The sequence below is a fragment of the Ovis canadensis genome, chromosome 15 (genome assembly GCF_042477335.2).
Source record: "Ovis canadensis isolate MfBH-ARS-UI-01 breed Bighorn chromosome 15, ARS-UI_OviCan_v2, whole genome shotgun sequence".
Taxonomy (NCBI): domain Eukaryota; kingdom Metazoa; phylum Chordata; class Mammalia; order Artiodactyla; family Bovidae; genus Ovis; species Ovis canadensis.
This window is the reverse complement of record NC_091259.1, coordinates 42,308,815-42,336,559: the sequence shown is the minus strand read 5'-3', so window position 1 is coordinate 42,336,559 and position 27,745 is coordinate 42,308,815. Positions and strand designations below refer to the sequence as shown.

The 27,745-nt window shown below is 40.3% G+C and overlaps 1 protein-coding gene across 1 annotated transcript; it reads right to left on the bottom strand.

Annotated features, from left to right (window-relative positions):
• Positions 1-550: 550 nt before the first annotated feature.
• On the bottom strand, positions 551-26,260 carry SAAL1 (serum amyloid A like 1). The gene is made up of 12 exons (XM_069554228.1): positions 26,028-26,260; positions 24,590-24,703; positions 20,240-20,323; positions 19,202-19,281; positions 17,385-17,444; positions 17,135-17,250; positions 16,347-16,527; positions 14,075-14,157; positions 13,798-13,986; positions 9,158-9,354; positions 6,346-6,438; positions 551-5,339 (listed from the first exon to the last, which is right to left on the bottom strand). The coding sequence occupies exons 1-12, from the start codon at positions 26,157-26,159 to the stop codon at positions 5,247-5,249; spliced, it is 1,422 nt and encodes a 473-aa protein (XP_069410329.1). The 5' UTR covers positions 26,160-26,260; the 3' UTR covers positions 551-5,246.
• Between the last annotated feature and the right edge of the window lie 1,485 nt (positions 26,261-27,745).

Sequence of the window (27,745 nt, the reverse complement as noted above, 5' to 3'; positions counted from 1 at the left end):
TAGCTGACTGACCACGTAGATGTTTGTTCCTGGTTAACACCAGCTGCATTTTGAAGAAAGCACACTCATAGGTTTACAAATGCCACCAGCCTTCCCAGACACAGGTCCTAGGAGAGTTAACTTCCAAAGATGCCAATTTCTTCAAATGGTATAGGGTCAGAAAGAGCCATTCAAAATAAAATTACATGATCCTACATTGACTGAGTGACTTATAATAAAGCCGTATGTCTACATATATATATTCTTGAACTGTGGACTATGATAAATATACATTCCCCACTAACCCACACGCCTTGCTTTCAAAACATACACTCCTTCGTGGAAGCAAGCCCAAACTTCAGGAAGTCAAGCTCCTTCAGAATACAGAAAGCCTCCCTGTCCTTTCTTCCACTGTCTCATGGCTGGAGTCTGCATGCACAACGGGCCTGACCAAGCAGGAAATTGTCAGTTTAGGGACTGTTCCCTAAAATGTTTCAATTTCTCATGTAATCATATAAACCCTGAATGGTAAGCGGGAAAACCCATAAAATTATAAACAGATGCCGTGATGTCAAAGGAAAAGAAAGAGTTTAATAAGCAGGCTTCTTTTATTACAATAGACTTGACGTCATTATTTATTATTTCCAATACTAAAACACAAAGACACTTGCCACATTATGGACCAGGATGAAAAGGACATGTGGACTTTCCTGAGTCTTTTAATATCCTCTTATTGACAATAGATAGAAGAACTGAACAAGGACTGGAAACAGGAAATGATTTTAGTGATTTCATTACAGTAACAGAGAAAAGCATTTCCAATGGCAGAGATGGGCAGATGGTCTCCTAAGCCTCCCACTTCTAAACAGCCTGCAGGTCACCAAGCCCAATATTGATACAAGCTCAGTATGTAATTAACTAGGTGTCCTAGTGAGCAGAAATGTTTTTATAAATACATGCTGTAGCCTTAGCAGTAGAACACGGAACCTGGTGTTTAAAAGTTAATTTAAAATCATTTCGCAAGGAAACGTATTTAGAGGCAGCAAGAGGCACATAGTTAAGACTGCCGCTAAAGAGCTCTTGATGTTCTAGTACAAATCATGTTTGCAGTAAAGTTTCAAATATTGTATATTTCACTTAATATAGTGAAAAATAAATGCGGTTGCAGAATTTTCAGATACTTGAGACTTTTCAGATCTCATTCAAGAAAACTTAAAAGGCTTTGCAATATATTTTGAAATCATGACACATGACGTCTCCAGCTTTGGTTTTTTTTTTTTTTGGCTCAAAACTGCTTTGGCTATTAGGTGTCTTTTATGTTTCCACACAAATTTTATGATTTTTTTTCTATTTCCGTAAAAAAAATCAGGATTTTGATAAGTGCTACAATGAGCCTGTAGATTATGTTGCATAGTATGGCCAATTTAACAATATTAATTCTTAGAATTCATGATCATGGATATCTTTTCATTTGTGTCTGCCTTAATTTCTTCTGTCAGTGTTTTATAATTTTTCAGTGTCTAAGTCTTTCACTGCCTTTTTGATGCTACTCTAAGTGGGACTGTTTTAAGAGCAGACATATAGACCAAAAAAATAGAACGGAGCCCAAAAAGAAACCCATACACACGCAACCAATCTTTGACAAAGGTGGCAAGAAGATACCATGGGGGAAGGACAGTCTCTTCAGTAAGTAGTGCTGGGGAAAACTGGGTGTCCGTGTGTGTAAGAATGAAAATGTACCTCTCTTACATCATACATAAAAATTAACTCAAAATGGATAAAAACATAAATGTAAAACTTAGACTGTAAAAACTCTGGGAAGAAAACATGGAGGGAAGCTTCTTGATAGTAGTCTTTGTAATTATTTCTTGGATATGATACCAAGAGCACAGCCAAAAACAGACAAGTGGGCCTACATCAAACTATTCTGCATAGCAAAGGAAGCAATCAACAAAATGAATAGGCAGCCTACAGAAAGGGAAAAAATATTTTTAAGCCATATATTTGATAAAGAGTTAATATTACAATATAATGGGAAATCTGCAACTCACTAGCAAAAAAAACTTCACAAACAACCTGATTAAAAATTTGGCCAAGGAACTGAATAGACATTTCACCAATGAAGATGTGAATGGCTGACACCTATATGAAAAAGTGCTCAACGCCGCTAATCACCAGGGAAACACAAATCAAAACCAAAATGAGATTACCACTTCACACCAGTTAGGGTGGCTATTATCTACATACACTAACGAAAGGTAAGTGTTACTGAGCATGTGGAGAAAAAGGTACCCTTGCACACTGTTGGTAGGAATGCAAACTGAAAGTGACATCTCAATAATACCACGGCAAGGTGATCAGGGCTAGTATGCTCCAGATCAGCCTTATCCTGACAAAGATGGAAAAAAAATCATTATTTTAGGAAAAAAGAGTTGGGAGAGGGGATGAATTAACCGTTTTCTTAGCTAAGTTACTTACACTTCAGCAATCTCACTTCTGAGTATCTAACCAAAGGAACTGAAACCAGGATCTCGAAGAGACAGCTTCACCCTCATGTTCACTGCAGCACTCTCCACAAAGCCAAGACACAGAAGCAACCTAAGTGCCCACTGACGGGGAAGAGAATACGGCATATACACACAATGGAATACTATACAGCCTTTAAAAAGACGGGTGTATTTAGACTGCTTATATTAACTTAATGCTCAACTGGCTGAAGCAAAACGACTTGGCCAAGCTCAGAATCAAAGGGCAGAGAAACACACTCCAGTCACCAAGAAGCCATGGCAAGAGAATGGACACAGAGAGGTGAACTGTGGACAATGATCTGCTCTGCTCCAGGCTGAGTGACCCTTCTGTTCTTCTATGCAGGACCATTTCTTCCCCTGTTACTCCACAGAAGACTCTAGAATGTGAGCTCCACTTGGCCAGATTCATGTCTCTTTGTCCACTACAAAATTTCCAGTATGCATATCCTGTCCGTTAAGTTGGCTGCTGTCTTCCTAATATTTAGAACACGTGGTACATAGTAGACAATAAATATGACTGGCTGCCCCCAAATAGGGTCTTCAGCCTTGCAAGTTACATGATTTTCAGAGTCCAGCCCTGAACCTGCTTCTGCAGAAAGCACCATTTTAAAATATCACTGTAATTGATATAAGTGTTAATTTTTGGTAAACTCTTCAAACTGTGTAGCATTTAAAAAAAAAAGTTTTAACATTGCTCACTTAAAAAAAACTATTATAATTTACAGATTTAGGAAGTTTTCAAACATATCGAAGTACTATGAAAATATGCACCACTTCATAATGTTATAATAGCAAGAAGCATCAATAAGGCAGGTTCAAGGCAGAAATGGAAGTAGAAAATAACATGGACATCCCGAGCCTCCCCCCATGTATCCTTTTTCTCCCTCTGTAACCTGGCCACTCTGAATGGCACTGTTTTGTTCAGACACCCAAGGTTCCTGTGCTCCCCCTTTTAAAATGTGCCCTCAGGAAAAGAGAATGCGAATTTATACACTGACGTTAAACATGACAATAACTTGGAGTATTACTCTTAATAGGCTTCTTTGCATCTTTACCCTTAAACTTTAAGAGATAACAGAAGTAGAATTTTTACCACTGGCGCGCCGGTAGAAGTGATTACATAGGTGCCTTTAAAAGCTCACATTAAAGTCACATTCCACTTGGCAGACAGGCTACCACCAAAGACACAGAAATATACATAAAGCAAACCTACCAATTAAGAGTTTAATCGATAAGATTTTAATTTCACAGTTCAATTCTTTTTGGCAGGGTACTTTCAACACTAAAATTACCCCCAAACTGGAAATGCTATATCTCTTACAAACAGCACAGGAAAACCCTGTGTTTTATCAGCAAAGGTCATTCAAGGAAAGAATACAAAGTGTGAGGCAAGACTAATGCTTTAAAGATTAAAAATTTAAAAGATTCTGCAACAGACTGAGAAGAGGCTATACCAGAAGAGAGGCTTTAAAAGCTGGCTTTTTCATTCATAACTGCTATTTTCTGAAAATCTACTAAAAGTCCACTTTCAGTAACTGAAATAATACCAACTGGGTACTTCCTATAAGTCTACCTGGTTGATTCTCGGAATACGTTTCATTAGGAAGCACTACACTAAATGATACAGTGTGACAGGAAAATCACGTATAACAGTCTGTAAACAACCAAGTTATGAAACTTCCTCAATCTTAACTTATCTGAAGTCACTCAAGAAAATCGTTTCCTGAAATTAAACCAGATAATTTTGCTAATGTGCTTTCATCAGAATGTTAGCATTTTCATCTTCATACGTAAAACACTGGAAAAAACCTGAACTGTAACAAAGCTAAACTAGTAGTTGCTTTTGATTGTTACTAATAACCTAGCATGGAATCAATACAATTAAAATGGATAGAAAGGTTTGCATATTGCGGCAAACACCATGAACTGGGTATACTATCTCCCTTCTCTCTTGCCTTTCTCTCCTATAGAGGCCAGAAAGAAAACAAGTACTTAATTTCAAATACCTGCAATTAGGGACAGACATAAGACACGGTTCTGGCCAGGGAGAGCTATCTTTTCTAAATAAAAAGTAAAGATTTGTTAAGAGAAAGCCCCTTGGCCTCTTTCTCTTTTTACTTCCATGAATGTGAAAGAAAGGACCAGAGATATTATAGTCCCTTTAACCAAAAGACAACAATAATGAACACAAAGGTCTACCCGGCAGATCACATAGAGATAAAAGGAGTCATGGTCCCTGAGCCACCTTATCAGGGCTGGACTGCACACTTCTGGACTTCTCATTGCATAAAATGCATACAAGTTAACAGATTAAGCTACTGTAGTAGGGTTTTCTACTAGTGCAGCTGAATGCACTTGCAGCAGATATGAATACAAAATTCTGAGTAAAAATCAAATTGAGTTATGAAGAAAATCCTCAGTGACCTCTCAAATATTCTAAAAAGGACCTCTATAATAATTTTGTTTTCTTTATCTGAAGACAAATACTATACAACCAACACACACACAACAAAAAAAAGGAGGGGAGGGAGATGATGTTTGATGGCAGTGAAAATATTTCAATGCCAAACAAAAATGAGATAAGGCTGGAGGAGAAGGGCATGAGTATAATACCAAACAATAATGGTGCAATATTTCCTATTTGTCAATTTCAACAGTCAGCGAGTCAGTTTCAACAGTCAGCGAGTCAATTTCAACAGTCAGCGAGTCCATTTCTTGGGCAGAGGATTCTAATAGTTTTTAAGTCTGAATCTTCAGACTTGGGAAGCTTTCCTCCAGGTTACCAGCAAGAGTCTTATCAACTTCACGGAGGATTTTGAGAAAGTCTTCCACCTGTGAGTTAAACAAAAAAATCAAATAAAAATAAGCAGAGGAAAAGATACCTTAAAAGATACAGACTACTGTCTATAAAAACGCTCTATGTCTTCTAAATAGTCCAATGGAAAATAAATGGTAACAGATCGTCAGATAACAAGAATAGTACTTCCTAGATAGTCCTCTGAAACACCAAGGAAATGCCCAGCCCTTATCACTTCGTTTACTTTTACTTTTATTTGTTTTTGGTTGTGCTGGGACTCCGCTGCTGTGTGAGGGCTTTCTCCAGTTGCGGCAAGCAGGGGTTTCTCACTGCAGTGGCTTCTCTTGTTATGGAGTGCAGGCTCTATGCGGGCGAGCTCAGCAGTTGCGGCATGTGGCTCTAGGGCACTCAGGCTCAGCAGTTATGGCTCACGGGCTCTAGAGGACTGGCTCCGTAGCTGTGGCGCACGGCTTAGTTGCTCTGAGGCATATGGAATCTTCCCAGACTAGGGTTTGAACCCATGTCCCCTGCATTGTCAGGAGGATTCTTATCCAACTGGTCCACAAGGGAAGTCCCCTCGTTTATTTTTAAACCAATATTTCTCCTCCTATTGATTCCCCTTGAGGGTCCATTACCAGTTATATTATCATCCTCCTTTCTGACCCACTTCCTCACTCCCACATTCCACATTCCATTTTTCTCAAAAAACATTATTTTGAAATTGCCTCTAATGGTAGCCAATGCAATGTAATTTGAAGGACCATAAAAACCTACTGACTGTACCTATCTAAGAATCTTATTTTTAATTAATATATATGCTACAACAGAAAAGGATACTATAAATTCAGGGTTGATCCCTCTGTTGTTCAGGCTAGTGCCATGAATTATCCAGCAGTCATCTATCTGACAAAGGCACCGAGTCATGTGCAGTATATGCACTCTTTCTGCACAAAGGCCTCAGAGATCAAGTGCTTAGTACTTAAAACATTTTACGGAGTAATCCCCTGAAACTCAGCCACCTATACATTTACTCATACTCACCACAGGGCTATAGAAAGGAAGAAGATTTTCAAATGCACAGGAACACTTCTGTTTGCTTAACTGGCCCTCCTTTAGTCCCTGAGTTACAGTCTCCTAAAACAAATAAATAAAAAGATCTGTTATCAAAAAAAGGAAAATTTCTAAAGCTACATCTGGCGAATAAATACAAATCAGTGTATCCAGTTCCCCACTGATCCTACAGGCATGTCAAATGTTCCAAACTGAACCCGCCATCATTTCTCCTTGTCTAACCCAAACATGTGCTCCATTGAAGGCACCACCACCCCCGAGGCCTGCTGCACAACCAAAACGTAGGGTATCGCCAAGACATCCTCTTCTGCTGCTAGCCCCTCCACCTAAGTGTTTAGTTCTACTCTGCTAAATCTCTCTCATCTCACCCCTGCTCTCCATCCACTCTTCCACTGTCTAAGCTCTCACACTTTTTCCTTGAGGATTACCAGCCACAAGAACCTATTGGTTGGTCTCCTGTCTTGCAGCTTCAACTCATTCTAATCCTCTACTACTTCTGGAGGAATCTTTCTAAACAGGTCATATCACTTGATGCTTCAAAAAAAAAACTCTAGTAGTTCCCCAGTTTCCTCAAGGTTAGGTCCAAATTCCATTAAGTATGGCATATCAGAATTTTCAAGACATATCCCTGGTTTATTCTCAGCCCACTTTCTTCCCATATTCTTATCACATAAAAATTAAGAAACACCTACATCCCTCCCTCCAAAAAAACAAAAACAACAACAAACAATGGGAAAAATACTTGTAACAAATATGCAAAAGATATAGAGTTACCCAAGGAGTTCATACAAAAATCAAGATGGATAAGTTTATAAAGCAGGAAACACAAATAATATACAAATATATGGAGAGATATTCAATCTCACTAATAATAAAAAATTATTAAGGCTAAGGTTTTTCCAGTAGTCCTGTATGGATGTGAGAGTTGGACTGTGAAGATAGCTGAGCACCAAAGAATTGATGCTTTTGAACTGTGGTGTTGGAGAAGACTCTTGAGAGTCCCTTGGACTGCAAGGAGATCCAACCAGTCCATCCTAAAGGTGATCAGTCCTGGGTGTTCACTGGAAGGGCTGAAGCTGAAACTCTGGTACTTTGGCCACCTCATGTGAAGAGTTGACTCATTGGAAAAGACCCTGATGCTGGGAGGGATTAGGGGCAGGAGGAGAAGGGGACGACAGAGGATGAGATGGCTGGATGGCATCACCGACTCGATGGACATGAGTTTGGGTAAACTCTGGGAGTTGGTGATGGACAGGGAGGCCTGGCGTGCTGCAATTCATGGGGTCGCAAAGAGTCGGACACGACTGAGTGACTGAACTGAATTGAACTGAATAATAAAAAAAAATGCAACCAAAATAAGGTGCAATATATCATCTGTTGCATTTTACTTAAAATAAAAATTATAATACACAACAACAAGGATCAAGTAAAATCAACATTTTTCACATGTCAAGAGCATTTTGGCAATATATAGCCATTTATGCCTCAGTCATCTTTACATTTATCATGTCAAACCCAGCCATTTAGCTTCTGAAAATCTATGTTAAGGTAATAATCCCAAATCTGGAAAAGGGAAGCATGATAAATCACCAAAAATACAAATCATCAGAATAACTAAAGCTTGTTTTAAGGAATACTCTTCTTAAAAGCATCAATGAATATGATCTTCATAACTGCATGCATAAATATATTCTTCCTAAAATACATGGCTTCATGGGAAATAGATGGGGAAACAGTGGAAACAGTGTCAGACTTAATTTTTCTTGGCTCCAAAATCACTGCAGATGGTGACTGCAGCCATGAAATTAAAAGACGCTTACTCCTTGGAAGAAAAGTTATGGCCAACCTAGATAGCATATTCAAAAGCAGAGACATTACTTTGCCAACAAAGGCCCGTCTAGTCAAGGCTATGGTTTTTCCAGTAGTCATGTATGGATGTGAGACTGGATGGTGAAAAAAGCTGAGCACCAAAGAATTGATGCTTTTGAACTGTTGTGTTGGAGAAGACTCTTGAGAGTCCCTTGGACTGCAAGGAGATCCAACCAGTCCATTCTAAAGGAGATCAGCCCTGGGTGTTCTTTGGAAGGAATGATGCTAAAGCTGAAACTCCAGTACTTTGGCCACCTCATGCAAAGAGTTGACTCACTGGAGAAGACTCTGATGCTGGGAAGGACTGGGGACAGGAGAAAGAGGGGATGACAGAGGATGAGATGGCTGGATGGCATCACCGACTCGATGGATGTGAGTTTGAGTAAACTCTGGGAGATGGTGATGGACAGGGAGGCTTGGTGTGCTGCAATTCATGGGGTCGCAAGGAGTGGGACTCAACTGAACTGAACTGAACTGAGAAAGAATATGCTCAAAGAAAGAATATGCTAACAATCCTGCACATATTCAGGAAGAATACTTCTTAAGACAAGTTTACAGTAAATTTTGAAAACCGATTTTTTGGCAAATTGAGTATTAAACAAACTGGTTCTCAGTGAAAATTTTTTCAGTGTATTGATGTGGAGTCAGGAAAAGTGCTTATAATGTTAAGTGAAAAGAGTGGCCTTTAAAAATTGTATAACTGGTGAGAAGTATATGAAAAGCACATAAATAAATATACCAATTTACGTCAGCTGTTAGTTTGAGTATAAACTTATAGTGATAAGTTTCTTCTTTCCCTATTTCCCCAAATTTATGTAAAATTAAAAAATAAAAACACTAACAATAAAATTGGAGAGCAGAAAGTAATCCATACTTTCTTTTGCGGAAGAAAGCATTTATACTTTTCTCCTACCTTTGTTAACACTTGGAAAATATTAGAAAGAAATTCACATGAAATATCCTTCAAGATTTTCAAGTGGAAATCCTCTTGGGTTACATCAGACTTTTTAGTTTCTTCTGTGTTAGACTCCACTGAGTTCTCTGGTTTCTTCTGACAATGTTCCATATTTTGTAAGACACGAATCAGGCTGTCAATTAGAGGAAGATCCACTGTATAAACAAATCAAGGCGCAAGGAATCAGCCAGTTAAATTTGGTTACCATTCATTCATTCCTGCACATGTACTGAACACCTACTAATACTAGACACCACTGTATTTTAGGTACTGTAGATATGGCGGTAAACAAAATTGTCAAGGCCTCAGACTTCAAGAGGCTTACGTTTTTATACTCTCAAATAAGCAAATGAATAAAACAGATTGAAAAAGAAACCCAAAATGATGAAAAAGAATAGATATCAAAAAATATAATTCAGGAACTGCCTCCTCCCTCAAGATTTAAGTTTGTAGTTTGAAAATACCAGGGAAATGGATAAAAAATAGTCAACATGGAGATATATGCTTTATCAGATTTTAAGGATTTTTTTTAAATGAGGGGCATTATAATTGTATTTTGAGACAAGTTATAGTTATTAACCTTATTAAATCTCAAATATACTCACAAAACAAAGCAAATAAATCATATGCTGAAGTATTTCAATATAAATGTACATCATGAGAAATATGACAATATTCAGATCAAACATAACTATCAACATATTTAAATGGTTTAACTCATTTACTGAAAAGAAAGAACACATCTAAAGCAAAGTATTCAGAAAGGCTGAAAAAAATAATATAGACAAAGGTATCAGAGGCAAATGCAAACAAAAGGAAAACAGGGGATATGAACTTTATATCTGATATAAGAGGATTTGAGCAAAAAAAGTAAGTATTATGGGAGACAAAGATGGACAATTTATAATGAATGTCTCTATACTAAACAATATGCCATCAACATTCATTAAACTACAAACGATGAAAAGGGCAAACATATTGGCAGTAAAATATTAATTTTCCCTCTTTTCATATCAAATCAAGTCGAAAGAAGTAACTAAGGTTTATGGAAGACCTAGTAAGCATAACAGCTGACAACGCCAACATTTATAGTCCAGCTCAGGCCTCTCTTCTCCGCTCTAGACTCAAGACTGTCAGCTCAACTGCTCCAGCTGGTCATGGAGTCGACATCTCAACCTTACTAGGTTTAAAAGCCAGTCTTTTCTACCTTAGTAAATGGCAATTCTTTCAGACAAAAATGCCAGACAGAACTTGACTTTTCTAACATTCATTCTACTAGTCGGCAAATCCTGGCACTATATAAAAACGATCAGAATCTGACTATTTTTCCCCACCACCTCCCCATTACCTTAATCAAATTATACCACCTCTTGCCTCAAGTTCACAGCAGCCTCCTAACTAGTCTCCCTTTTGCCCCCACAGAAAGCCTGTTAAAGTCTGCTCATGTCTGTCCATCCTCTGCTTAAAACTCCCACAGTTTCCTAGCTCATTCAGAGCAAAACACAAAATCAAGCCCTCTCTACCCAACCCCCATTACCTCTCTGGCCCCAGGTGCTATTTCTCTTTCCCATGTGGTCCTATCCCAACCATATACACTTCATTGCTCTTCTTCAAATATACCAGGCATACTTCTAATTCAGGGCTTTTACACTTGCCGTTCTGTCTGGAATGCTTTCTGCCCAAGTATTCACATTAGTCACTTCATTACTTCCCTCACATTTGTACTCAATGTCATCTCTTCAGTCAGGTAACTAATCCATAAATGCAAAAAAGACACTTGAAAAAGAACAAAGCTAGTGGAGGTGATGGAATTCCAGTTGAGCTCTTTCAAATCCTGAAAGATGATGCTGTGAAAGTGCTGCACTCAATATGCCAGCAAATTTGGGAAACTCAGCAGTGGCCACAGGACTGGAAAAGGTCAGTTTTCATTCCAATCCCAAAGAAAGGCAATGCCAAAGAATGCTTAAACTACTGCACAACTGCACTCATCTCACACAATAGTAAAGTAATGCTCAAAATTCTCCAAGCTAGGCTTCAGCAATACGTGAACTGTGAACTTCCTGATGTTCAAGCTGGTTTTAGAAAAGGCAGAGGAAACCAGAGATCAAATTGCCAACATCCACTGGATCATAGAAAAAGCAAGAGAGTTCCAGAAAAACATCTATTTCTGCTTTATTGACTATGCCAAAGCCTTTGACTGTGTGGATCACAATAAACTGTGGAAAATTCTGAAAGAGATGGGAATACCAGACCACCTGACCTTTCTCTTGAGAAACCTGTATGCAGGTCAGGAAACAACAGTTAGAACTGGACATGGAACAACAGACTGGTTCCAAATAGGAAAAGTAGTACGTCAAGGCTGTATATTGTCACCCTGCTTATTTAACTTATATGCAGATTAGATCATGAGAAACGCTGGGCTGGAAGAAGCACAAGCTGGAATCAAAATTGCTTAGAAAAATATCAATAACCTCAGGTATGCAGACGACACCACCCTTATGGCAGAAAGTGAAGAGGGACTCAAAAGCCTCTTGATGAAAGTGAAAGAGGAGAGTGAAAAAGTTGGCTTAAAACTCAACATTCAGAAAACTAAGATCATGGCATCTGGTCCCATCACTTCATGGGAAATAGATGGGGAAACAGTGGAAACAATGTCAGACTTTATTTTTCTTGGCTCCAAAATCACTGCAGATGGTGATCACAGCCATGAAATTAAAAGATGCTTATTCCTTGGAAAGAAAGTTATGACCAACCTAGATAGCATATTCAAAAGCAGAGACATCACTTTGCCAACAAAGGTCCATCTAGTCAAGGCTATGGTTTTTCCAGTAGTCATGTATGGATGTGAGAGTTGGACGGTGAAGAAATCTGAGCACCGAAGGATTGATGCTTTTGAACTGTTGTTCAAGGGACTCTTGAGAGTCCCTTGGACTGCAAGGAGATCCAACCAGTCCATCCTAAAGGAGATCAGTCCTGGGTGTTCATTGGAAGGACTGATGCTGAGGCTGAAACTCCAATACTTTGGCCACCTCATGTGAAGAGTTGACTCACTGGAAAAGACCCTAATGCTGGGAGGGATTGGGGGCAGGAGGAGAAGGGGACGACAGAGGATGAGATGGCTGGATGGCATCACCGACTCGATGGACATGGGTTTGGTTAGACTCCACGAGTTGGTGATGGACAGGGAGGCCTGGCAGCTGCGATTCATGGGGTCACAAAGAGTAGGACACGACTGAGCGACTGAACTGAACTGAACTGAATAAAATAAAACTGGATTAGTATCTCCTCAAATGGTACAACATAAATAGCTTAACCCTAAAACAGCATCAGGATTAATGAAGCTCTAGAATCATGGCCAATTAAAGTCAGGAAAAAGGTAAAAATCACCATTATGACATAACCCCAGAGGTATAAGGCAATCCATTAAATAACAAAGAAGTAGAAAAGTGAAAAAACATCTAGGTTCGACTAAAAGGAGTGTCAGATAAAGTCCAAAATTACCACTGGAACAACCACTAAGAGAATTCAGTTGGAGAAGGAAATGGCAATGCACTCCAGTATTATTGCCTGGGAAACCCCAAGGACAGAGAAGCCTGGCGGGCTACAGTCCATGAGGTTGCAAACAGCTGACATGACTTAGTGAGTAAGCAACAGATGGAAAATTAATATACAGAAACCCAACAGTCCTCATGTATTCCAACAGCAATCAGTGGACAATACCACAGACAACAGCAACACACAAAATGTTTGCGAATACACCTAATAAGAAATATGAAGATCTGTATGAAAAAAATCATAAAACATTACTGAGAGACATAAGACATAAAACTCATAAAACATTACTAAACAAATGGAAAAGCACATGTTCTCAGATACTCTATAAATTTAACATCTCAATCAAAAAAGTCAAGAAGACATTTTGGTTTGGTTTGGTTTGGAAGTTGTCAATCTAATTCAGTGTTAAAAAAAAGAATAAGAGTCAAAAACACACTGAAATATTAGAATGAAGGAGGACTAGCCCTCCTAGGTATCAAAACATAAACTCTTAATAATTAAAACACTATTGCTATGAATATATGAATAGAGCAACAAAAATGAATCAAGTATATATGGAAATATAAAACACAGTAACAATGATCTTTCAAATCTGTGTGGGTAAACTGGTTTATTCACTCAGCAATGTTGAGACAGCCGGGCAGCCATCCGGAAAAAATGTGAAACCACATCTCACATGTAACACCAGAATAAATTCTAGATGGGTCATGGATTTAATTGTATTAGTCATAAAAAATTACTCTGTGAAAGACCATGTGTTTGCAGAGGAAAATATTCATTTTTATTTCTCAGTGAAAAAAGCTGCCTAAAAAACAGGGGAAAAAAAAAATACTAATGGATGTGAGTGTATAGTAGTTATCTCTGAATGGTCAGATTACAAGCACTAGATTTCCTGTTATAAATTTAATTTTTTTGTGTTGAGCATGTGGTATTTTTTATTCAAGGGAATAAAAGCACCGAAAAAAATGGAAAAAGGAATAAAATGAACAACAAAGACCTCTGATGAACCAGAGTTTAACTTAGTGAACTAAAATTACACTTGCCTTTTCCTATCTTTAGATACTCCTGTTCAGTCTGGGAAGCATAGATGGCAGACAACACTGAAAAAACCGAGGCCAGCACTGTTTTCTGTTCCTGCAGTATGATGGGCGGATCATCAGACTGGCAGAATTCATGGCACACCAGGTCAAAAAGTAAATTCCAAGTGTCTTTTCCAGTATCTGGACACTGTACTTGATAAAGATGATGAAGAAAGTAATAATTAAAAAACAGAAAACACTTAAATGAATAACTATTGTGCTCCCCCACTCAACATCTTACCAATTGCTTGAATTCCTTCATCTACTGTGGTGAGCAGCTGTAAGACATGCATGTAAACATCGAGCCCTTCTGGATTTTCAGAGCTAAATATAAAAAGCAAAAGCCCTGAATCAACTCTCAGTCTGTGGAATTGTGACCATTCATTTATTCAGTAAATATTTATCGTGGTACTAGGCACTGCCCTACATGCTAAGGATAAAAGAGGGAACAGGACAAAGTCCTTACATTCTAATGGAGGAAACAGTCAAAAAACAAATATTATGTAGTACAATCAACACACACTGGGCAAGAAGTAAAAATTCGTTTTGACCTTGGCCCATGAAAGCAACAATGCAGAAACCTACCAGGTGACAGATACTTCACCATGCTGGTTTACTTGAATCATCAGACAAAAACTGACTGAGACCTCTACAGAATGAATGCCCACGGCACCCAGCACTGACAATAATGCTGTTCTTAAAACTTCCCAGGATCATCTCACCCGCTGAGCTGGGAATGCTAAAATCTGCTAAGTATAATTTTTGTGATAAACAATCTGGATTCCTAAACTCACAGACTTAGTTCTTTAACCACACAATTAAGTGAAAAGATAGTGAACAACTAAAAGATGGTTCATAAGTGCCTACAGCTTGTAGGCTCTATGTTAGAGGCTGGGAAAACAGATACATATACGACACCCTTACCTTCATGAAATTTACTGTCTAAAAGGAAAGACGATAATTACAGGGATAATAAATAATAGTAAAGTGATATGAATGTAACACTAGAAGATATCCAAGTAGCAGACTTAATTTAGTTTGGAGAGTCAGGGGATGTATCCTAAGAGAAACATTTTGCCCTGAAAGGGCCAGAGAAATGTTGGAGGCAGAGACAACATGGTGTGCAATGGCTTGGAGTCACGGTGGCTTGGTTCAGTTGAAGAAACGAAGGAAATTTCCTGTAGCTGAAACAGAGGACACGAATAAGGATGGAGAAGCACTGTATAGGGCCTTGTAAGCCAGAAAAATCTGGACCTCATTCAAAGGAAGGCAACTGAAGAGTCTGAAGCATGAAAGTGAGATGATAAGTGTATGTTCTGGAAAGACAGCTCTATAGTCTAGGCCTGGAAGAGCGAGCCTTGAGGCTGGGAACTCAGGTTAAGAGAATGGTACAGCTGTCCAGCTGTGCAACTGTCAATCATAGCCTGGCAGGGGCACAGACAAAGTTCCAGAAAAGCCAGGAAAAGAGACTTCCCTGGTGGTCCAGTAGTTAAGAATTTGCCTTGCAATGTGGGGGATGCAGGTTCAATCCCCAAGCAGTTCAACACCCACATGCCAAGGGGCAACTAAGCCTGGTACACCGCAACTAGTGAGTCTGCATGGGGCAAAGGTCCTACATGCCACAACTAAGGCCTGCTAAAGCCAAATAAATAAGTATTTTTAGAAAGTTAGGAACAAGGCGTGGAGGTTGACTGGCCATGGGAAAAGGGTGGGATAGGGAAGTGTCAGTAATGGCTTCCACAGTTCTCCCACATTATCCAAATGGAATAATGGTCACCTCATTTATTGAGATTGAGAACACTGAAGAAGCAGGTCTGGGGGAAAATGCTGAGTTTTATGCTCACCTGGATAAAGGACATAAAACTTATAGGTCTCAGTGTGGATTATTTGGAATTCCCTGGCAGTCCAGTTGTTAAAACCCTGCACTGACACTGCGGAAAGCCCAGGTTCAATCCCTGGTCAGGGAACCAAGGCCCTACAAGCCACAGGGAGTAGCCCCCCCAAAAAAGTAGGTCAAAAAGCATTAAGAATGAGTTGACCCACAGGCAGATCAATTCATAAATTAATCTTCTACTGACCAGCAAAAACCAGTTTTGGTGCTCTACAAGGAAGACACCAGAGCCCAAAAGGCAGTCACTTACCGAGACTGGCACATACATGCAAGGAGCAAGAAAACAAATGATATCTGACATTAAAGGAAGAAGTTGTCACACGGCCAGTAAAAAATAAAGCACAAAGAAAATCTTTTCCATTTGATATAAAACTATACAAAACGGCATAAGATTTTAGCCTACTGCTAGGTAATACTAGTATCAGAACAGGTATTTTGCAATCATTATGATTCTTGCAAAGAGCAAATACACTGTCACCAATATTAGTAGTGAATCAAACCTGTCAAAGATCAGCTATGTGCTACTCATCCCACCGAAAGGTAACTAAGAAGACATGTGATGTAAGGATGCTTCTAGCAACGGGGTTTTCCCAGAGCATTTTGCACAGAAGGGCTCACCTACCGCACTTGTTTGGCAGCTTCAAGTACACACGGCACAATTCGAAACACTGGCTGCTGTTCAGAATCTTCCTGGGGTTGGTCCAGAGCCTGAACAGCCCCAATTCTAATCCATTCCAACATCAGCTTCTCATCCAAATCAAACAGCTTGTCCACAACCTCCCCAACCTTTACCAGCAAGTCAACTGCAGAGAATAAAAGAGATATTGAAATAAGAAACAAAATTTTTAAAGCAGTAAGTCTAATCAAAATTCCTAAAATTTGAAGGCTAAATTTTATCAAAAAAAGCTAAAAGGCCCAGGTTCAATCCCTGGTTTGGAAACTAAGATCCTACAAGCCACAGGGAGTAGCCCCCAAAAAAAGTAGGTCAAAAAGCATTAAGAATGAGTTGACCAATAGGCATATCAATTCATAAATTAATCTTCTACTGACTAGCAAAAAACAGTTTCGGTGCTCTATAAGATCTAGTTATCACTCTTAGGAAGATACCAGAGCCCAAAAGGCAGTCACTTATCCAATCAAAATTCCTAAAATTTGAAAGCTAAATCTTATCAAAGTATTACTTATTCCAAGAGCAATCTGTTTTCTACCTTCATTTAAATTTGCTTGTGTTCCTTCAAGTGGGAGATTTATCGGTATCTCGAGACCTTAAGAAGAAAGTTTATATCTTGAACTGAAATAGTTTCTCACCTAACACTTAGTTTTTAAGTGACCTCTAGAAATAGTTACGTGGTTTCCTAAAAATTAAATATAATTTTAAAGATTTTTTTTCTAGATTACATGGTGACTTACCATTTGTTGAACTTGACATGATAAAGCAAATACTATCATAAATAGCTGGATTGTCTCGAATTCTTTCAACCCAGACACTGGCCACTTCTGTCTGGGAAAGGCAAGTAAGCAACAACCTACGTGAAAAATGTGAGCTTAATACCTATCTTTCAAAAACAGTAAAGAAAATTCAAGAGGGAAAGGGCAACTCTATTCTCCTGGGTCCCCTTATGGGCGAGTATAGAGAATCCATAAAAAGAAGAAAGCATACCTGCTTGTTTCCAGCAGAGTAGGAGGGTCTGAATCATGCAAACAGTGCAGCAATACCTGGCTACGAAAACAAAACCGGTAACCCAATGTGCCTCCCTTCTCTCATTTCAAACACCACAACAGAATTTTTAGCTTTTTAAGCATTTTAATTGTGGAAAAATGGCTTACAAACATAAAAACCAGTAAGATGCAAATCTACATTTGGGGAACAATTATAAAGCAAGACAGAGAACAGAGCTGCACCTCTGTAGCCACTCTGTGTCCCTTTACAAATCACAGTTCTCCTTCCCACCTAGAATGAGTACGATCCTGACTTTTCCAGCAATCAGTTTCCTGGTTTACTCTATAGTTCACTTATATATTTTGGTTTTGAACTTTATATGAAAGAAATGATATTATATGTACTCTATTGCATCTGAGCTCTTCTGCCCAACACCATCTCTTTACAATCTATCCATCTTGTTCCTGCAGCTGCCGATACACTGCTGTGGAGCATTTCATTGAATGAATATAAAACAATTTATTTTTCCAGCCTACTACTGATGAACATTTGGGTTGATTCCAATTTGGGGCTATTTCAAGCAATAGTCATAATACTTTTTGTATGAGTATCCTGATTTATGTGTGCAATTTCTCTTACCATATACCTGTAAGCGGCATCACTGGGTCACAGTGCATCTTCTAATTTGACTAGGTAATGCCCAATTGTCCCAAAGTGGTTGAAGAAATGTATATCTTATCAGCAACGTACACTGTTCCATATTATTCTTAAGATAAGTATTTAATTAAATTTATAAAACTCGTCAGTATTACTCATTCAGATTTTTAATAGGTATCACTAGACACCAAACATAATCCTGAGTCATTTATTCCATGAATGATTGTCAGTTATGGAAGAATAAATACCTTAAACTAGGATCTTAAAGTCCTTCCACACCTAGAAGAGGTAATAACCTCTATTTTGTCTTTCCTCATGTCTTTTTTTTTTTTTTAGTTTTTTATTTTTTTAATTTTAAAATCTTTAATTCTTACATGTGTTCCCAAACATGAACCCCCCCTCCCACCTCCGTCCCCATAACATCTCTCTGGGTCATCCCCATGCACCAGCCCCAAGCATGCTGTATCCTGCGTCAGACATAGACTGGCGATTCAATTCTTACATGATAGTATACATGTTAGAATGCCTAACCTCTATTTTGGAAGCCCCAGGTACCTGAATCCTGTGATAAGCCCTACAGCTCTTCCTGAAAATAATCTAGAACAGTTTTCTTAACCTACTGTAGGCACGTATTTCTTTAAGATTCTGATTAACAGAATTAAAAAGAGACCTATCCTCTAAGCAGAAGCATGAGAGCCTTTGAATCACAGGGGCAACCCTGTATCCTCTAGTCTGTTGGAAGCCAATCCACCCACCATCTAAGTCACAATTCCCAGGGTGACTGTGGTCAACAAGTCTAGCTGTTTTAGACTGCAGCTCTGCGCCTCTGCATTCCCTGAGCCTGAACTGTTCTGGACTCTGGTCAGGGGCTCCATCTCCAAGCTATGCCCCACTGGTTCTTATCCCATGTGGGTGACAATTCGGGCTCCTCTGCAACCAATGCTGAAGACAGGCTTAAATTCTGAATCATGTCCACAAATAGTATGGAAGCCCTCAGATACCATCATCAACATGGAGTGAAGTTCCTGGAGTGTGCTCACCAGGAGAAAGGAAGTACTACATTCCACGTTTTCCTCTCTTTTATGTATAAGGATTTCCTTAGGGATGCGAAACATGGATCTGTCTTTTTAAAAACACAGTTATTATGTAGTAAAACTTACCCAAGATTTTTATCACTGCTGATGGACACACATATCTCCTGGAAACAGGCCATATTACCTAATATCCCCACACAGATTTCCTGCCAAATCAAATTTCACATGTCACAATGGTGACAAGGTGAAAGACATATATACAAAAACAACGACTTGGAAAAAAAAAAAAACAACTTTTACTGAGCGAAGTCTGGGAAGAGAAAAAGGGAAGCAACACACGGGAGTATACTGCCTGTGCCCTGATTTGACAACTGTCCAGTAGTATTTGAGAGGCGACGAAAAACACAAGAAAAAGAAAGATCAAAAGCAGGCAGGAGTTTGTGGAAGAAGAAACCTTATGGATGAACTGAGTCATAACTGATTGATAGGACTCGAATGTACAAACAAGACGGGCATTCAAACGAGAGGGAAAGTGTCAGCCAAGACAGGAAGCGGATAATGCAATAGAGTGAACAAAAGCTAACACCCAAAGCTGCCTCTATTATCACAGTTACTGGGTCAGACAAAAGGCCCATTCAGGTTTTCCCATGACACCGTAAACAAACTTTTTGGCCAACCCAATATTAGTAGCACATGGTGGGAGGAGAGCGTGAGATAAATACAGCGGATAGAAAGGATCAGGATTAAGGGCCCTAAATGTCATGTTGAAGAGTTTAGACTTAATTTGAGTTATCTGAAGTCATGAAGGTCCTCAAGAAAGTTGTCAACATACTGTAATATTTTAGGAAAATTATTTTGGCAGCAAAATGTATAACACATGATAGGGAAATTTTTTTTAAAGACGCTAACTTCAGTAGTAACAACTAATATTTATTTAGCACTTACTATTCCCATGCACTTTCCATGTACCATTTCATTAATAATTTACAAGGTATGTCCCATCATTATCCCCATTTTTCAGATGAGGAAATCAAAACACAGAGAAGGTAACAACTTGCAGACTGATCTGTAGCCACTTCAGAACAGTAAAGTGAGAAATGAAAGACTATCCAGCATCTTAGGTCACTGCTCCAGAGAGGCAGCTTTAGAAATGTACATACTCACTCTTAATCGAGGGCATCTGGATTTGGCCAATACTCCCATAAATATGTCAGGAGCATTAAATTCTTGGAGAAACAAAGCTACATCCTGAAAAGAAAAGTGATTATTAACTTGGATGCTGAATATTCCTCCTGAAACCCAATAGCTTAGGCAATCTTAAAAAAAAATGAATTTCATATACACTTCTCTTCAGGCACAAGGGAAAAAATGCATAAGGCTAGGAATTGTGTCAACAGACAAAAGTAATATGAGAGCACTGTGGTATCCGGCCTCAAGGCAATGGAACAATTCCACAAGCAAATCGGAAGTGACTGTGATATTCCAGAGCACCGTCCTCCTTTCTCTGCCTTGGATGTAGTTATCTTAATGATCTTTCTACCCACCAGGAATTCTCATTAATTCATTCAAACACATTGCTGATTCCAGGTATCATGCTAGAACATGGGAGAAGGGGGAAAAAAGTAAGTCATAATTTTTTTGTCTTCTAAGAGCTTAACACTAGAAAAAGAGATAAAAGCTCCTATTGGGTCATGCCCCAAATCAGAACTTTTGTTTTCAAAATCCTCAACAGAAAAAATTCTGATCACAATGTAATTGCAACAGCTTCACATGTTCAGCCTAGAGAGTCTGCCTGGACCCCAGAGCCTAAACGGACACATCATACAGGTGAATGAACCGGGGGTGGACATGTGGCCCAACCTCACTAGAAATGTGAACTCCAAAACTAAATCAATTAGCTGTAGAGATTTTCACTGTAAAATACTGAAATAAAATTAAGCTTCTGGCTGCCTATTGCCTTGGATATTCACCAAACCTATGGAGTGTATTCGCAATAGTTTAACTTAGAACACATGATAAGTGGCTCAAATGAAAACGCCCTTCAAAACGCCCTCAAAGAGAAAGGCAGTAATCCTTCAAAGCAGCTGAAACCGTGGTAACTTGCATGACTGCTGGCTAGGAGAGAAATACTATACTTATTCAGAGATCATGGTCAGACAGAACAATATCTTCAAAGATATATTCCAAACTGAAAGTCACAGCACCAGATGCTCTCCACCCTAAGTGATCAAGCTGTCTGTCAAGTGTGCATCTCTCTGCAGCATGCAGGGATTTACTTATTTAATGACAGTTAATGACTCCTGCAGTAGCGCAAGGTAGCCTAATAATATCAATGCCAGTAATAGTAACAGCAGTGAACATTTATTGAACAAGCAGTAAATCCCAGTGAAGTGGTTTGCACACTATCTCATTTAATTCTAAAAACAATCTTAAGCAGTAGTTACGATCATTACACTAATAAGCAAACTCAGGTTTTAAAAGGTTACATAACCTGCCCAAGGTTATACAAAAAGTAGGAGAACAAAGTCAGAATTTGAAATCTGATCAAGCCCATGCTCTTAGCCAGCACACCATCCTAACTCTAACTCTTAGGTATTCATCCACTCATTTGGTCCTCATAAAATATTTACTGAAAAACTCAAGTAATAGGCACTGTTCTGAACTCTGGAGACATACTAGGGATAAGGTCTCAATCCCATCTAGTTTTCCTTCTAGAGGTATAAACAAATAATAAACATACAAACAACTAATCTATTAATACATAAATTCTAAGTACTACAAAGAAGATAACAAGATGGTATGTGCTAGAAACCAAGGTAATGGGGCCTACTCTAGATAGATCAGAGACGGTATCTCTGAAGAAGTGACGTTAAGCTTTTAAGAGAAGGAACTTAAATCTACAGAAGAAACAGGCTCAAAACAATCACTGAATAACAAGAATGAACAGGTTTCACGAAAGCAGAGGAGAGGAATCCTGCCTGGAGTGTCTCCGGAGACATCACAGGAGAGATGACATCAGAGCTGGGCCATGAAAGACGGGGAAGATTTTGTGGGGTGGAGGACATTCCGTGCCGGGAGCTCCATGAGCAGAGCATGAGCGCGTGAGAATGCAGGAAGCGCCTGGAAGCCTCTGGCCCTGCTCAGACACTGAGTGGCAGGGGATAAGGCTGGGATGAGCTTCACTGGAAGGACTCTACCCCAGAGAATCAGCAAGCAGCTCTGTTCTCCAGAGGCGCTTCAAGAACCACCACAAGGGACAAAGAGAAGACCAAGAGCATGACCTTCCCTCCACCCATGATCTCAAACAGTGGCTCTATTTCACCTTTTTATATTTGAGGTTTTCACACTAACATTTCATTTGAAAAATGAATTTTATTTCTTTAAAAAAATGTTTTCACACCATAGCTTCTTAACAATTGGAGGACAAACAGAGAAGACTTGAACAATACTCTCAACCGACCTGATCAAACTGACATTTACAGGACACCACCCAGCAACAGGAGTATACACATTCTTTTTAAGAGAGAACACGGAACACTTACCAAGACAGATCAAATACTGGGCCATAAAACAAGTCTCAATACATTTAACAGAAGTCAGAGTGTTCACTAACCACAGTAATAGAAAGATAGCTGAAAAATCCCCAAATATCTGAAACTTAAACAACGTACTGCTAACTCATTAACCAAAAAAAATTAAGGAAAATTAGAAAATATCAATTGAACTAAATGCAATGAAACATATCAACATAACAGAAGCTGTACAACAGTTCTAAAGCAATATTTAGAGGAATATTTATAGTGTTAAATGCCTATATTAAAAAAGAATGATCTCAAATCAACAACCTCAGCTTCTACCTTAAGAAATTATACAAAGAAGAGCACATTAAACCAGAGTAACCAGAAGAAAGGAAATAATAAAAGATCAGAGTGGAAATCAATGAAGCAGAAAATAGTAAAGCAACAAAGAAAAATCTGTGAAGATTAAGGAACCATCACTACATATATTAGAAGGATAATAACAGACTACTGCTGCTGCTGCTGCTGCTAAGTCGCTTCAGTCGTGTCCGACTCTGTGCAACCCCACAGACGGCAGCCCACCAGGCTCCACTGTCCCTGGGATTCTCCAGGCAAGAACACTGGAGTGAGTTGCCATTTCCTTCTCCGATGCATGAAAGTGAAAAGTGAAAGTGAAGTCGCTCAGTCGTGTCTGACTCTTAGTGACCCCATGGACTGCAGCCTACCAGGCTCCTCCGTCCATGGGACTTTCCAGGCAAGAGTACTGGAGTGGGGTGCCATTGCCTTCTCCTACTATGCCAATAAATTCAATAACTGGGATGAAGTGGATTAACTTCCTGAAGAACACAAACTACCAAAGTAACCAGAACAGCCCTGTATCTATTAAAGAAACTGAATTTACAGTCTTCCCCACTACATACTGCTAAGTCGCTTCAGTCGTGTCCAACTCTGTGCGACCCCAGAGACGGTAGCCCACCAGCCTCCCCCGTCCCTGGGATTCTCCAGGCAAGAACACTGGAGTGGGTTGCCATTTCCTTCTCCAATGCATAAAAGTGAAAAGTGAAAGTGAAGTCGCTCAGTCATGTCGGACTCTTCGAGACCCCATTGACTGCAGCCTACCAGGCTCCTCCATCCATGGGATTTTCCAGGCAAGAGTACTGGAGTGGGGTGCCATTGCCTTCTCCGAACATACTGCTGCTGCTGCTGCTAAGTCACTTCAGTCGTGTCCGACTCTGTGGGACCCCAGAGACAGCAGCCCACCAGGCTCCCTCGTCCCTGGGATTCTCCAGGCAAGAACACTGGAGTGGGTTGCCATTTTCTTCTCCAATGCATGAAAGTAAAAAGTGAAAGTGAAGTCGCTAAGTTGTGTCCGACTCTTAGCGACCCCATGGACTGCAGCCTACCAGGCTCCTCCGTCCATGGGATTTTCCAGGCAAGAGTACTGGAGTGGGGTGCCATTGCCTTCTCCGAACATACTAACAACCACTAAATGGTGAGTTTTATGGTAATGATTTGTATATCAATAAAACTCATTTTTTTTTAAGTAACATATATATATATATATATATATACACAAAACTAAAAACAAACAAAAAACAAAATCTCCCACAAAGAAAACCCCAATATCAGATGGCTTCACTGGTGAATTTCACCAAATATTTAAGGAAGCATTGATAGTAATTGTACACAAACTCTTCCCAAAATGCGAAGAAGGAAAACTTACCATCTCATTCTGTGGAGACAGCGTTACCTTGGTACCAAACCAGACAATGAAAAGAAATGAATCTCTCTCATGAATATACATGAAATTTCTAAACTACATTTTAGTAACTTGAAAATCAATCAATGTAGTTCATATTCACAAACCAAAAAGAAAAACCACATGACCAACTCAACAGATTTAGTGAAAACATGATAAAATCCAGAGACTTAAGGACTGAAGCATTCACCATCTCCTTACTCAACAGTCTTTTCAGCTTCATTTCCAATCCCATACCTCATCCATGGACATATCCCATACTCTGCAAATTTCATTCTCCATTTCTTCATCAAGCTCCATCTGCTGCTCCTCGTCATCCAAGCTGGATTTGGCATTTTCAGGGCTAACCATCTTCAGAAACACAAAGTAAGGAGATGAATAAAGGCTGTCCACAGCACTCCTCCAGTAATATTATCCCATAATCGTTTAGAAGTCACAAAGATTAGTATCCTCAAAGTACCTTCTTCTCCAAGAAGCTTATTTTAAAAAACTAGTACCTGGGGCACCTTGGGGAAATACTGCTGCTAGGCACTGGGGTAGAAATATAAAGGTAAATAAGATTTACTTACTTCCAAGTAGTTAAGGATCCAGTGGGGAAAAGACATATAAACTGATAATCACAACAGAAAAGGCAAGTGATTCCACTGAATTGTGGACAGAGTCCTGGAAATAAAAAGATGGACCAGTGACCTATGTCTGGGAGCTCTCCCAAACTTCTCTTAGGAGGGGATATTGAAGCTAAATCTGAGGGGAAATCAGTTTGTCATCCTGAAGAAGAGAAGACAGAGAAAAGTACAAGAGTTCAGAGTTAAGAAAAGGCCTAGCATGTGTGGGGAATGGTGAGCAGTTTAGCATGCCATGGGCAGATAAATCTGGAAAAGCTGCAAAGAGCCCTGGATTTCCGTCTAAGAAATAGGAGTTTTCCACTGTAGGCAACAGTAACTATGAGAACTCCCATGGACGACTTTTTTTTTTTAGATGATTCGGGCAGCTGTGCAGAAGATGGACTACGGAGGCCAGTGATTGAAAGCAGAGGGAAAAGTTAGGGAAACATGAGAAGAACGTTCACATTTATTGAGAGGTTCCTATAAGGCAAACTACGGTAAGCATTCTCTAGCTATCATAATCTTATTTAACTCTATAAACAATAATACAAATACTACCCCACTTTATAGAAACCAGGAAAGAAGTCGGTTACGTGAGTTGCCCAAAGTCACGGAGGGCAAACCGCGCTTTTGACATTAGAGCTGCAGGAAGCCCATTTATTCTACCTCAGTGAAAGTCCTCGAAACAGATAAATTACGACCTGGGCTTCAGAAACGACAGCGGCAAAGGGGCGCAAAAACCCACCGCATCACATGCACTGCATGTCAGCAATGCATTTACACGGTCACGTATATTTGGAAATTTTGTAAAAATAAAACATTCTAACCAAAAGCATTCCAGCATCCCTACCGTTACACTTCTGTTTGTATTGAGGGGCACAAAGAGTGGCGCCCGGCAGTTTTGGGGTCCGCGGGTAGACAGCCTGGAGGCCAGGGGTAAGGCCCGGCCGCGGGGCCTGGGGCGGGGTCGTCGAAGGGACGGCGGCTCCCGGGGCAAGAGGGGGGCTGCCCGAGGCGGGGCGGCAGCCTGGGGAGAGTAGGGGGAGCCCACGCGAGGCGCGTTTCCGCACCTGGATGAGCCCGCTGAGGACGCCGAAGAGCCAGTGCTTGCTGTAGACCGTGCTGCCTATGCAGTCCCCCCCGGCCGCAGCCTCCCCGTCCTCGTCCCGACTCGGCGGCGGTGGCGACGGGTTGCGGTCCATGTCTCGGCCGCCTCTGGCGCGCGGGAGCTCCTCCGGAAGCCGCGGGAGGAGGCGAGAGACCGCCAGGCGCCAGAGGGCCCAGCGCAGATCCCGCCACAGCGCCCTCTGCTGCCCGGAGCCCTGCCGGCCTGAATACCCGCCGAATGCATTTGCCGACTGGGATGGGGAGCCCAAATTGTCTTGGTCTTACCCCAGCTCTCTACCCAGGACCCCAGCGCGGTTATATTCATAATTGTTATTTGTCACCCTCCCTGGACCACATATTCCATCTCTCCAGGAGCTCTTAGCCTGATTGGAATGGCCAGGGTGCGGGGACAGGGAACAGGAAGATGTATCCGCTACAGACGTGAAACTATTCGGACCTCTGCCCTTTGGGCACAGTTGCCATTCTTAAAAACATCGCTCTTCTCCCAGGTGTGTTCGGAATCCTGGGAAAGACGAAAGTCACCAGTAAGAATGTCAGTATTACAACTCAGTTCAGTTCAGTCGGTCAGTCGTGTCCGACTCTTTGCGACCCCATGGACTGCAGCACACCAGGCCTCCTTGTCCATGACCAACTCCCGGAGTTTACCCAGACTCAAGTCCATTGAATCGGTGATGCCATTGAGTCGGTGATGTATTTTCAGTTCCTGCTACTATTTAGTCTGATGGTACTAAACCTCAGACCCCATGCTCCTCCACACCCCACAGCAAATATTTTAGAACACCCCTTTAAGGAAATGAAATTTACGGATGATATAACCTACCTCAAAAGGTAATGTCAATAATACCAATATGATTCCTTAGAGAAGGAAATGGCAACCCACTCCAGTATTCTCACCTGGAGAATTCCACGGGCGGAGAAGCCTGGCAGGCTGCAGTCCATGGGGTCACAGAGAGTCAGACACGACTGAGTGACTAACACACACACACGCAATATGATTCCCTTACAGAAATGAAAAATAAAATTAATTTAAAATAAAATCAGTTCAGTTCAGTCACTCAGTCGTGTCTGACTCTTTGTGACCCCATGAATCGCAGCACGCCAGGCCTCCCTGTCCATAACCAACTCCCGGAGTTCACTCAGACTCACGTCCATCGAGTCATTGATGCCATCCAGCCATCTCATCCTCTGTCGTCCCCTTCTCCTTCTGCCCCCAATCCCTCCCAGCATCAGAGTCTTTTCCAATGAGTCAACTCTTCCCATGAGGTGGCCAAAGTACTGGAGTTTCAGCTTTAGCATCATTCCTTCCAAAGAACACCCAGGGCTGATCTCCTCCAGAATGGACTGGTTGGATCTCCTTGCAGTCCAAGAGACTCTCAAGAGTCTTCTCCAACACCACAGTTCAAAAGCATCAATTCTTCGGTGCTCAGCCTTCTTCACTTCTTCACATCCATACATGACCAAAGGAAAAACCATAGCCTTGACTAGATGGACCTTAATCGGCAAAGTAATGTCTCTGCTTTTCAATATGCTATCTAGGTTGGTCATAGCTTTCCTTCCAAGGAGTAAGCATCTTTTAATTTCATGGCTGCAGTCACCATCTGCAGTGATTTTGGAGCCAAGAAAAATTAAGTCTGACACTGTTTCCACTGTTTCCCCATCT